Source organism: Citrus clementina, unplaced genomic scaffold, assembly GCF_000493195.1.
Source record: "Citrus clementina cultivar Clemenules unplaced genomic scaffold, Citrus_clementina_v1.0 scaffold_7, whole genome shotgun sequence".
In the NCBI taxonomy this organism is placed as follows: domain Eukaryota; kingdom Viridiplantae; phylum Streptophyta; class Magnoliopsida; order Sapindales; family Rutaceae; genus Citrus; species Citrus x clementina.
The window spans coordinates 18,573,406-18,585,942 of record NW_006262075.1 but is presented as its reverse complement, the minus strand read 5'-3'; the positions used below and the strand labels follow the sequence as shown (position 1 = coordinate 18,585,942).

At 32.2% G+C, this 12,537-nt stretch overlaps 3 protein-coding genes across 4 annotated transcripts; 2 read left to right on the top strand and 1 right to left on the bottom strand.

Moving 5' to 3' along the window:
- Positions 1–527: 527 nt before the first annotated feature.
- LOC18036066 (tetrahydrocannabinolic acid synthase) lies at positions 528–2,129 on the top strand. Its single transcript, XM_006427923.1, has one exon. It carries the CDS (start codon positions 528–530, stop codon positions 2,127–2,129), a length of 1,602 nt encoding a protein of 533 aa, XP_006427986.1.
- A 3,382-nt stretch (positions 2,130–5,511) lies between these two features.
- Positions 5,512–6,939, bottom strand: LOC18036065 (alkane hydroxylase MAH1). Its single transcript, XM_006427922.2, has one exon. The coding sequence runs from the start codon at positions 6,937–6,939 to the stop codon at positions 5,512–5,514; it is 1,428 nt and encodes a 475-aa protein (XP_006427985.2).
- A 4,375-nt stretch (positions 6,940–11,314) lies between these two features.
- LOC18035989 lies at positions 11,315–12,397 on the top strand. Of its 2 annotated transcripts, none has more exons than XM_024180763.1 (2): positions 11,315–11,638; positions 12,034–12,397. In XM_024180763.1, exons 1-2 carry the CDS (start codon positions 11,412–11,414, stop codon positions 12,233–12,235), a joined length of 429 nt encoding a protein of 142 aa, XP_024036531.1. In that variant the 5' UTR covers positions 11,315–11,411; the 3' UTR covers positions 12,236–12,397. The 2 variants fall into 2 exon arrangements, with proteins under 2 accessions (XP_024036531.1, XP_006427984.1); XM_006427921.2 differs by having other exon boundaries at positions 11,315–11,665.
- The last annotated feature ends 140 nt before the right edge of the window (positions 12,398–12,537 follow it).

Genomic DNA, 12,537 nt, shown 5'->3' with positions numbered 1-12,537 from the left:
ACAGTAATAAATATTTTTATAAAGTATGGTTGTAAAGTATTGCGGATAGTTCAAATATCCTTACCCCATCTAAGGTGCCGCTTCACTTGCTTTTATATACACGTGATTTTTTAACTTAAGTTATATGGCAATTTTGTTTTAACCCCAACTTATTTTCTTTAATTACTTAAACATCTAAACTATTGGAAGCTTTGGGCTTGGGCCACCTAAATGAAGTGAATCCAACACTTTTCATGAGTAAAATAGGAAAATAAAATATAAATGGAATAAAAATTTTAATTTTTTAAACAAAACCATATTTTTCATCAAATAATGTAGCTTGTTTATGGTATGATAAACGCTTTTTGTTTGATACGAATCTATCTGAGTTAAAATTTCAATGTCAAACGATGCCATTCTTATCAATAATGCAGTACTTTTATTATGCCGCACACCACACATTTAAAATTAATTTATCAGAGTAGTTGGTATGATTGTATACTGATACATAAGGGTTTAATCTCTTTTGCAATTTGCACATCAGCAAAATGAAAAGCACTACAATTATTCTTTCAATTACTTTAGCTGTTTTGCTATCCTTTCATGGGATAGTTTTACTCACTAATGAAAATTTTCTTCAATGCCTTTCTGTACACTCTGAGGACACCTCCATTTCTGAAGTAATTTACACTCAAGATAACCCTTTATATTCATCAATATTGGATTTTTCAAAACAAAATCTTCTCTTCAGAGTACCAAAATACCCGAAACCTCAAGTCATTATCAAGCCATTTCATGTATCCCAAATTCAAACAGTCCTAAAATGTTCCCAAAAACATGGCCTCCAAATTAGAGTTCGAAGTGGAGGTCATGATTCTGAGGGTCTTTCTTATACTTCTGAAGTTCCATTTGTGATGATAGATTTAATAAATCTTAGCTCAATCAACGTTGATGAAGAAAAGAAAACAGCTTGGGTTCAAGCTGGTGCTACCCTTGGCCAACTTTATTATAGAATTGCCAAGAAAAGTAAAATTCTTGGCTTTCCAGCTGGAGTTTGCCCGACTGTTGGTGTTGGTGGACATTTTAGTGGGGGAGGCTATGGTTACGTTATGCGTAAATTTGGTCTTTCTGCTGATCAAGTAGTTGACGCTCACTTGATTGATGTTAGGGGTAGAATTCTTGATAGAAAATCAATGGGAGAGGATTTATTTTGGGCCATAAGGGGAGGTGGAGCAGCTAGCTTTGGAATCATTGTTGCTTGGAAAGTAAATTTAGTCACAGTTCCATCAACTGTGACTGCATTCAGAGTCACAAGAACCTTGGAAAATAATGCGACAAAGATCCTTGACAAATATCAGTACGTTGCTGATAAGCTTCCTGTAGACTTAGTCATCAGTGCTACCTTTAGGGCAGTGAGTTTAAGTAATACGAAGAAAAAGGGAACGATCATGTGTTCATTCTCATCCTTGTTTCTTGGTGGGGTTGATAGGCTTCTTCCATTAATGCAGGAAAGGTTCCCTGAGCTTGGTTTGACAAAAGAAGATTGCAAAGAAATGAGCTGGATTGAATCTGCCATATATCTCAGTGGATTGCAAGCAAGTAAGCCGTACAAATTGGAAGCATTACTTGATAGGAATTATTCCAAATCCTTTTTCAAAGAAAAATCTGATTACGTGAGGGAGCCTATTCCTGTAAAAGGTTTTGAAGGGATGTATGATTTGCTTTATGAAAAAGGAGGACACAACATTCAAGTGGTGATTTTTCCTTACGGTGGGAAAATGAGTGAGATTTCAGAGTCAGCAATCCCATTCCCACATAGAGCTGGCAACATTTACTACTTGTTGTACTTTGCAGTATGGGAAAAAGAAGAAGAATCTCAAAATGCACTCAAATTGGTCACAAAGATGTACAATTACATGACTCCCTATGCTTCCAAAAATCCTCGAGCGGCATATCTTAATGACAAAGATCTAGAAATCGGAAGAAATAACAAAGGTGACACTCACACAAGCATAAAAAAAGCCAGCATTTGGGGCAACAAGTATTTTATGAATAATTTCAACAAGTTGGTGGATGTCAAAACTATGGTGGATCCTGATAATTTCTTTAGAAATGAACAAAGCATCCCATCACGTTCATCTTCGTATTAATTAAAAAGAAAAAAAACGTTAGACATTATGTAATGCTTTGTCTTGTGTTTTTTCTCCAATCATTTAGATGCTTTACCTAATTATAATATTTCTTTTTTTACATATTTTATTCTCTCCTTTTTGTGATAATCCTTTCCTTATCTGGCCAGCATGATTGCTCGTTATCGTCTTATATACTGGACAAGAAAATGACAATCTTATTCTCATTATTTATATAAACTTACAATTCCAAGATCTCGCATCAACCGGTAATTTAATTTGAGTATCAAATCAACAAGACAAATGCTATGTTACAATTAATGTAACATACACACTCAACAACAATCACATAAATTATGTGAGTTCATCATTTGTGTGGTTGTTGTTGAGTGTGTATGTTACGTTAATTGTAAGATAGGAGCTCCCAATCAACAAAACCAAATTCAACAGCTTCAAATTGTGATCCAAAACGCCAAACAAATTTGATTTTCTCAATGCTCGCAGCTTATCACAAAGAAGAAAACTATTTTTTAAGATACCTTGCGTGCCCCTGCCGACATCCTCAAAAGCCGTGAAAATAAAAATGAAAAAAAAAAAAACTTAAAACGCCATGTGAGTGGTCTTGTCAGACTTTTGCAGCCATTGAGTCCCATATCATTTCTCTTAAGTGAGCCTATGACTTACAATAGTATAACATACATTATTTAACGTGAACCACATAAATTATAAAATTCATAATTTATGTGATTCACGTTAAAATATATGTTACAATTATTATAATTTAATATTTGCCATCTCTTTAATTTGTTAGGTGACCTCTCGATCTCGAATTTAAAAAAAAATATGGAAAGGCTGCCATGTAGAAAGAGAGAACTCTGGCTGTCATGAGCCAATTGTCTGTCAACTGTCAGGAAAGTAAAATAAAGTCTTGCATCGCGAGCTCCCACATTTAATGGAGGGTTAATATGCTCCTAATTTTATTATTATTATTTTTCTCTTATGCAATCTTGAAGAACAAAGAACCTTTACAGAAAATTTTTTGAATACTAAGAAATATTATTAAAAAGTTGCAAAACATCAGGTTTTCGGAAAAGAGGTTTGCTCGATGGTCACTGAAGGTTTTATAAATCATGTTGTTTTTCATATTTATTTTCTCAATGTTCAATTTACACTATCAGATTCGCCCCATCAGCCCATCTATTACATATTTGTTGCATGTGGGTTTTTCATTTGAATGACATAACAGTCCTCTCTTGGTCGTATTTGAAGTCTCAAATATTTATGAGGTCGGATATTTATCGATTGCAATAATATTCCACATCGCCATTAGACAAGAAGTAGGGGCAGGGGTTGAGCCGAAATTAGAAATTTAGGGGCTGAAAATCACATATGGTAAGCTTATAAATCAAGGGTAAGCTTATGATAGTTAAAATCCAAGAGCCAAATTATAAAACAAAATTCTATTTTGTAAGTTAAAATTACAAATAAAAAAGAGTTGGACTTCAAAATCTTTTTAAAATACCTCTTATGGTGTAACTTTTTCAGAATTTACATATATAGAGCTAGACTTTGTAGATAATAGGACTAAAATCTTTGGGCAGACCGTATAATAGATCAGATCCATTAGTGAATTGTCAATTTTATCATGTAGTACATTAATTAAGACTACAGCTGGCAAAATTTAATACGATCTGATTACCTAACACGGATACGATGTTAGGAAATTGAACTTCCTCCCAAGATCACTTCAAGTAATTTGTCAAACAATAAATTAACAGAAAAATTAAGTGGAGAATAACCAATCACACAACATAAGATTTACGTGGAAAACTCTAAATCCGGAGAAAAATCACGGCCGTTGTCACAAAACAACTAAAAGAAAATATTCACTATATGAAAAATTACTATAACTACACTCTCATAAATAATTTTCTCTCACCCAAGGTCCAACTACATAATCTCGAGAAATATTCCTTAACAAAGCAAACCCGCAATATCCATATTGAGGAGCCAAATGCTCCTACAATATAATTACTTGCTTAAAATATATTTCTCTGCTCTCAATTTAAATTGCTTCTCTTAGATACAAAAATGAGGAGGAGAATTCCTCTATTTATAGCCAAATTTTGGCTTCCATTTTCTTCCTCTTTTTCTTCTTTGCATGGGCAGCACCCACCCATTTTTCCTTGTTCAATGATGGTGGCTCAACCACCCATCACTTTGACCTTTTTTTTTAATCACATTTTCAACACACGACACTAATAAATGGGTATGAGTAATCAACTTTCACATGATTATTAAATGGGTATGAGTCATCAACCACCCATTGTCTTTGAATTCAAAGATGGTGGCTCAACCACCCATCACTTTGACCTTTTTTTTAATCACATTTTCAACACACGACACTAATAAATGGGCATGAGTCATCAAATTTGACATGATTATTAAATGGGTTGAGTCTGGGTTGACACATTTTTTTTCATATCGAGTTAGGGTTAAAATTCTTGACACATCTACCCGAACAACAACACGATTATATTTTTTATTTTAAATTAACTTTTAAATTCTTATCATTAAAATTCAAATATTGGACATGATTTTCTATTTTTGATTTTTTTTGGAAGACAGACATATACACAGTGTTTTATTTATAAAATTTAATACAAATTTAGAACTTTAATAGCGTAAGGGTGTAAAATATTGATACACATATATATTTTATGATATCGATAGATACTATCATTTACATATGTATAATTTAAACTTTAAATAGTGTAAATGTGTAATAATTTGGATGTGTAACATTTGTTAAATAAATAGATATTAAACGGGTTATTAGATAACCCGTTTATTTTCTGTGTCAGGTACGAGTCTCAATAATTTAACACGATTATTAAATAGGTTGTGTTTGGGTCGATCTAAATTTAAAACAACACAAAACTGAGACGACACGAACACGACTCAGTGACTCATTTTACCAACTCTAGTTGCGACTTTGTGGATATAAGAAAATACTATTATTCACTAGTTTCGTTTATATTATTTTACATTCTTCATACCACCATTAAACACAATAATCTTTACATTCTTCACACCACCATTAAACGTAATAATCTACTACTACTACTACTACTACTACTATTTTTCCTTCCACAACTAATTATAAAAAATTCACATTTATTTAGACCGATCCATCAATGCATCAAATGCATTGTAGTCGTAACCAAATCGTTTTCTGAAGCTGAATAATGTTCCTAAGGATGGAGACAAATCCACACGATGTCGTTATGTTTTCTTGCTGTTTCGAAATCAGCGACTTCCTCCAATCTAAATTAACCAAAGGAAAAAGTACGAATAAAAAACATTTCTTGCATATTGAAGAGACCTTAGCTTATCAATTGAATCAATTAATATGCCGCGGTTGAGCTGATCTTTTAGAAACCCTAGCCAGTAATCCATGCTTCATCCGAAAACCAATACTAAGATTGTAGGTCACCGGATGATTTTTCACTACTTGAACATCATAATTATGAATAATGCTTGCTGCTGTGGCCTTCATCATAGTAAATGCAATATCCTTACCAATACAGATCCTTGGACCTGCATTGAATGAAAAGAACTTGTGTGGTGGCTCATGCCTGATCCTCCCATCTTCAGTGATCCATCTCCCCGGCTTGAATTCTCGACAATCCTCTCCCCAGACTGAAGTCATTCTCGCCATCGAATATGCTGAAATCAAAACGTGTGTGTTTTGATTCACTTGGTGCCCACTTGGAAGAACATCAGGCTGAAGAGGAATCCTTATTTCAAAAGGCACAGGAGGATACAGCCTTAGGGTTTCACACAAAGCTGCATGGAGATAAACAAGCTTATTCAGCTCGTTTAGTCGAACCAACGGCGGCTTATTGAATCCTTCTTGTGAAAAATTTCTCTTCAATTCTTCTTTGATTTTGGTTTCAGCAAATGGGTTCTTGGAGACGAGCCAAAAGAACCAAGTGAGAGCTATACTTGTGGTGCCTTCAGTTGCAAAAATTAAGGCCGTGATGTTGTCTCTCATAACTTTTTCAGCTGGTGTTGGTCCTGTTACTTCATGTCCACTCAAGTAACAATTCAAAAGACTATAAATACCTTCATCTTCTTTAGCTTCCATTCCTTTCTCTATTTCTTCTTGCTTCATTGACTTTTGCTTCTCCCAAAATTGGTCAATGGTTCTCCAACCATTAGCCAATTTTTTCTCCTTCCCAAACCCTAACCAGCTTTGCAACTTCCATAAGCTTTCCGGCACGAGATGCCGGATAAGTATAGCCTCACAAGCATCATCAACAGCATCCGGAAACCCCATTTCCGGAAACCCCACCGAAAGAGAATTAGGGTTATGCCCAGTGGCAATCAAGCATGCAAAATCAAACGTGGTCCTTTTCAACAAATCTTGAAAGTCCACCAACATTTTTTCTTCACTCACATGATCAAGAACTGGGATTAGCCCTCTTTCGATCATCTCCGGAACGATCTTAGCCATCAGTTGCTGAAACTTCTGGTGATTAATAAACGCACGAGCAAGCTTTCTTTGGTGTTTCCATTCATCAAAATCAGAATTGAAAAGCCCCGTCTCTCCAAAAATATCAAACCTCTTCCTCCCCTCGGACCCTTTGTGATATTTTGAAAAATTTGTACTCATTATGTGCTGAACATTTGCTGGATCACTTGTGAGAAACATATCATATTGAGCTACCCATGAACCTTTGATCATGAATGAGCCCTTTGTTTTTTCAAGAATTTGGGCAACTTTGTCATGAAGCTGGTTGATGTTGAGAATCACAGAGGCTAACATGCCAAGAAGAGGCAAATTCCATGGGGTCGGGTTGATCTTTCTGAAATGATGGAGAAAGAGAAAGAAAATTATTGGGAAAATAAAGTATTGAGGAAAGGCTAATGAATCAAACATGGCTATAAAAGTTGAAAACAAATTGTAAAAGATTTCAATTGTTTGCTTGCTATGTTGCTTGATTTTTGTAGCTAGGTAGCTTGGGTACGTATTTATAGTTTCATTTAAGCACAAAGCCAAAATAAATGCTTACAAATTGGTACCAATAATTTGGGTAGTATACTCAACTTGCTTTTCAATTTATTGAATTAATTAATAATCATTTCCATATTGACAAATTTAATTTTAAAAGAAATTCATAAGATACAACGAGATGTTGAGAGGTATTTGTGACTTCCTTTTACCGAGCGCATAAAGTTAGCATAAAATCTAACCTTAAACGTCAAATTTATGACCTTCATGAATACAAGAATTTCGCATTTTGTCTTACAAGTTATATGTTCAAAAGTCAACACGAAGTGAAGAGTTGACCACAGCAAGCTTTAGACTGTCAGGCCAGCTGCCACAATTGATTCAATCGCGCTGGAGCAATTAATGAAAATTTGATGCCTAATTGGCCATCATTTGTGTTGGCGTGACCAAACGCTTTACAAGTGCCCAAAAATATCTCAACACCCATCTCACATCAAATTAATTTCAAATAATATTAAAAATAAATCTAAATAAATTCCAAAATACGAACTAAAAAATTAAAATAATTGAAAATAGACTTTGTATGTGAAAATAATTAAACACGAGAGTGCCTAATATTACTTAGAGAGAGAAAAAAAAGCTACAAGATCGAAAAATTTAAACAGATTAGTGAAAGTCTAACAATAATATTAAAAATAAATCTCCGCTATTTTAAAAAAAAAAACTTAGTCATAAATCAAAGATAGTTAAAGGCTTTGGTAAAAAATCTCCACGATTTAAAAAAAATATATCATAATTCAAATATAGTTGACATATTGAGTTGCTTGCGTACTTGATTTAGGCTTCAGAAGTTGTCTATTGACTTAACTGCACTTTGCCAGCAGATTTTACGACCAAATTTGTATTCTTGAGGAGTTCAGTCAAAGGAGGCATGCAAGTCTCAAGTTTTGTAATTGATACATTACAAATGATAACTCACTTACAATTTTTTTTTTCAACTAATTAAGCATCAAATTATTGTATTACACATAGATATATACAACTGATATAACAGCAAGTCATTACACTGATATTTATAATTAGATATATACATGATACTTATATTATTACATTTTTATTTTATTAAGTACATGCCTAGCCAAATACCCCTTACGGAGGAGGGATGTCTCTACTTCACTCACATTTCACAAGGGAGAAAGACATTATAAGTAGTCTCCACACAATTATATTTAATTGAAGGAGGTTGAATCCGTAGAGATTCGAACCATTGCCCTCATAGTCATGCTTAACTTTAAGGGTAATGGTTCACCACTGGGCTACAAGCCCAAGTGGCAACTCACTAGTGCAAAGAAAAGGCTACTTCCGTCTTTAAACAAATAAATATGAAACTCTGTTTTCATACATAATATGTAAAAGAACAAAGAGACCTAGTGAACAAGGAATTTATTACGTACTCCTATTGTAAATAAAGTACAACTAATTATGAAAGAACCAAAAAAGAAAAATCCAAAGCGAACTTAGCGAAGGATACGACTAAAAGGATATTAATTTTTTATCGGGCCGCTTTAGAATAAAACCCCTCAATATTATTTATTAACACTTTTGTAGTTAAAAAAAATCAATATTTACAAAATTACATTTCCTATTTTAAAATAGATTTTATTTAAGGCCCACATTCAATAAATTTCATTAAAATAATTATCCATCTAAATCAACTTTCGGTTAGTAGCTTTTCCTTACTATTGAACATTGCCTACAAAATTTAATATTGTTTATGGATGGATATTTACTTTTTTTTTTAATTATCCTAAATTAGCGATGCATCATTTTGTTTACTAATTCCATCATTAAATTTCCTCGATACATGGTCTAAGAACACTTAAAAACGATGAATCATTTTGCTTTCTAATGTTTTTTGTAACATTTGATTGTTTTTATTACTATTTTATAGATTGTTTTTGTTTATCATAATAAGTAATTATTAATTATTTCGTCGAATTATAACGTTAATATAAAAGAGTGATGATACAGTCACAAACTCTTGTACAAATTTATCTTAGATAAACTGACGTGATATTAATTTATTGGTTGAATGAAAATATAAAATAATAAAAATAAATCATGTAAACTAAGTAATATTTAATTCAATCAATCTTATCATACCATATATAAATTTACACAAAATAAATTTATAAGGGACTATATATCATTACTCAATATAAAATGACCAAATTTCTCCTGCGGCTGCTTGCTTGTACAATACGTGTCTACTCCTCATATTATTATTATATGCCTTTTCGAGTTGCGTGTTGTTATATAATTTTTCTTCTTGCAATGTCAGTCTTCTTGAACTTTTTGGTCCTCCTTTTGAAGAGAAGTAAAAGTCTTCTTGAATAATTTTACCTTGCATTCTTTATATTTTTCGTGGACCATAGCCAGAAGCCTAGAATTGATAAAAAGTAACACTCTTTTTCTATCACAATCTACTTTAATTCTTAAAATATTTTTTTAATTTTTTAATTTCTTTCTGATTATAAAAAAATTCGGTTTGTTCCACTTAACTTTAATTTTTTACAAATTTATGAATGATTAAATCATATATTTAACTCCAAAAAATTATATATTTATATATATTAAGTAGAATTAAAAGGAGACTCAAATAATTATTATGTAATTTTTTAAATAAAAAACCATAAGCAAGAAAATAATAGGAAAAAAAGTTTAGGATTGATACAAAGCATTTGTGAGGGGACAAAAATATAAAAGATGCATTCAATTAACTACAGAACTATATAATTCAAGTGGTATATCTAAAAGATATTTCCTGTTCAAAAATATAAAAAAAGTTTAGGATTTGATACAAACGCATTTGTGTGCGCACATATAAAAAGTTCAACTCGCACCAGAGAATAGACGAGATCAAGTTTTCAACGGTCAGCTGCGGGCAGTCATTGGATCGCTTGGGAGCAATTAATCAAAATTTGGTGCCAATAGGCAAAGCATTTGTGTTGACCAAAAGCTTAAACAAACCTGAAACGTACGCCATTGAAATTATTTAAAATATAATAATAATAATAATAATATTAAATACAACTCTTAATCGATTTTGTCAGATAGTAAATATGAAACGAGACATTGTAGCAAAGTTACATCTGAATTCTGATGTCATATTGTATTAAAAGAACTTTGCAAATTTCTTTTCCACTTGATTTAGCAGGCGGTTACATGTAGACTTTATAGTCCGAGGAATCAAGCAAAGTCTTCAGTTGTGCAATTGATACATCATTAATCATAATGTTTTTTTTTTTCCGAATATTATGTATAATATAACCAAATCCTAAAGTACATACAAGCCCACTAAAACCAAACATAAAAATCTCACATCAGTTAAAAATTGACTTTAAACTAGTAAGTTTGTATCTAACTTATACTCAAAAACTAACTCAAGAGTTGGCGGTTGTCTTAATTTTATATTATTAGTCTAAGATGATTCTTAATGGATGTGAGAATATTCCCTTATCACCCTATTGAGGTTTATACTTGTACTTTATTTTTATCACGTGACAAGATAATTTCGATAGTTTGAATCCACTTGTGTATGAGTTTGGCTCTAATATCATATAAAAATCATGTGCCTAACTCATTTTCAAAAACTATCTTAAAAATTGAAGGTTGCCTCAAACTCATATTATTAGTTCAAAACTTTAGTGAATTTTGAGAATTATTAAAATTTATAGGCAACACTCATCATGTGCATTAAAAATAATATAATAAATAATTATAGAAATTGTGAAAAATCATTCTACCACTTTGACAGCATGTAATCACTTCATTTGTAATTAATCTTTTGGGTTAAATTTTGAGAAAAATGTAACATTATTGTATATTTAAACAGCATCATATAGAAGGACCCTTAAAACGAATATTCATTTCATTTCGTGGGTTTTTAATTAACTCTTTGACCCTGCATTTTAGACATTTTATAAATCTTTCCTCGTTCTATTTTATTATCTTTCTTCGTAATTAAGGGTAAATAGCTTTTAATTGTGTTAATACTTAACACTTGTAAAATTCTCCACTCTCAACTTCCTTTGAACTGTTCAATATATGGATAGCTGAATGCAAGCTGGTAACTCCACGTTACCCTTAATTTACAAAAACGTGAACAAACTTACAATAACTACATCAAAACCATCTTATCCAAGCAAGAGAAAATACAGAATTACAGAACAGCAAAAGTGTTAAAATGATCCTTAGTTAATGTTATTCTTTTGCAAAGTGAGCACATGGAAAGATTTAGGAAAATCCCAAAATTATTTACCTGGCTCATTATTCTACTTTATCTTCAAACTATTATTTCAGCAGTTAACGGTGATCATGGAGGACAAAACATAGCCCAAAACAAAGAAGAGGAGTCCTCTCTTGCACAATTTGTGGTTGAAACCATTTCTAGGTTGAGAGCGTCTCACAAGAGTTCTTGGGAGAAAGTTAAGTCCATCATCCGTGAAATGCAGTTAAGGTTTTCTCCTCCAAATTTAGAGTAAGGATTAAACATTAGAGATTTGAATAATTTCATTTACAATTTTTCTTCGACAAAAATCAGCTTTTAATATAAAACAATTTTTTTTTTTCGTATTGTTGATATAGGAAGGGTGAAGTTTTCAAGTGTAGGGAAACGTTAGTAGGACAAAATAGAGTTTAATTATTTCTTGAATGTACTTGATATTTACCAATTTAATTATAGCCACGTTTCCCTTTTCATCGAAAAACGAGAGAGCTATGTTAGTTGTTTAATCAATGGATTTAATCAATTTCAATTAAGAAAATTCTACAATATATTTTTTTTTTCCTTCTGATCACTTGTTATGAACATAAATTCTGAAGCATAAAGATTCTGTGGGCATGCAGTTTTAAAGGTCCAAATGAAGCAAATGTTGGAGCTAAGCAGGAAGCAGAGAAAGTGAAAGAAGCGGCTAAGAAGACTGCAGGAGTGAGCAAAATGGCTGTGGAGGAATCTGCAAAATCAGCTGCAGAAGCAGTGCATAAAACAGCAGAGAAGGTGAAGGATAGTGTCTCACCTGATAAAGGAGCGGCTCAAGATGAGCTTTGAGAAATTTATTTTTATGTTTTATCAGCGGGAAATATATTTTGTAAACTTGTATTCGTTTGTCTTTTATGAATTTTCTTTATTAGACTGGAATTGTTTGAGTTGTATCAGCAGATAACTAAGATCAAGATATGAAGCCGACAAATCTTTATGGAAGTTTAACATAAAAACTTATTTTGTTTCATCGAATACAATCTTTTAAGAGTTATAACTCTGTTTCTTGTGGGTTTTGCCTCTCATGATTATCAATTTGAACAATTAAAGCTTTCAAGAGTAATGAACTCCAGATTTTTTTCTGATTTGAA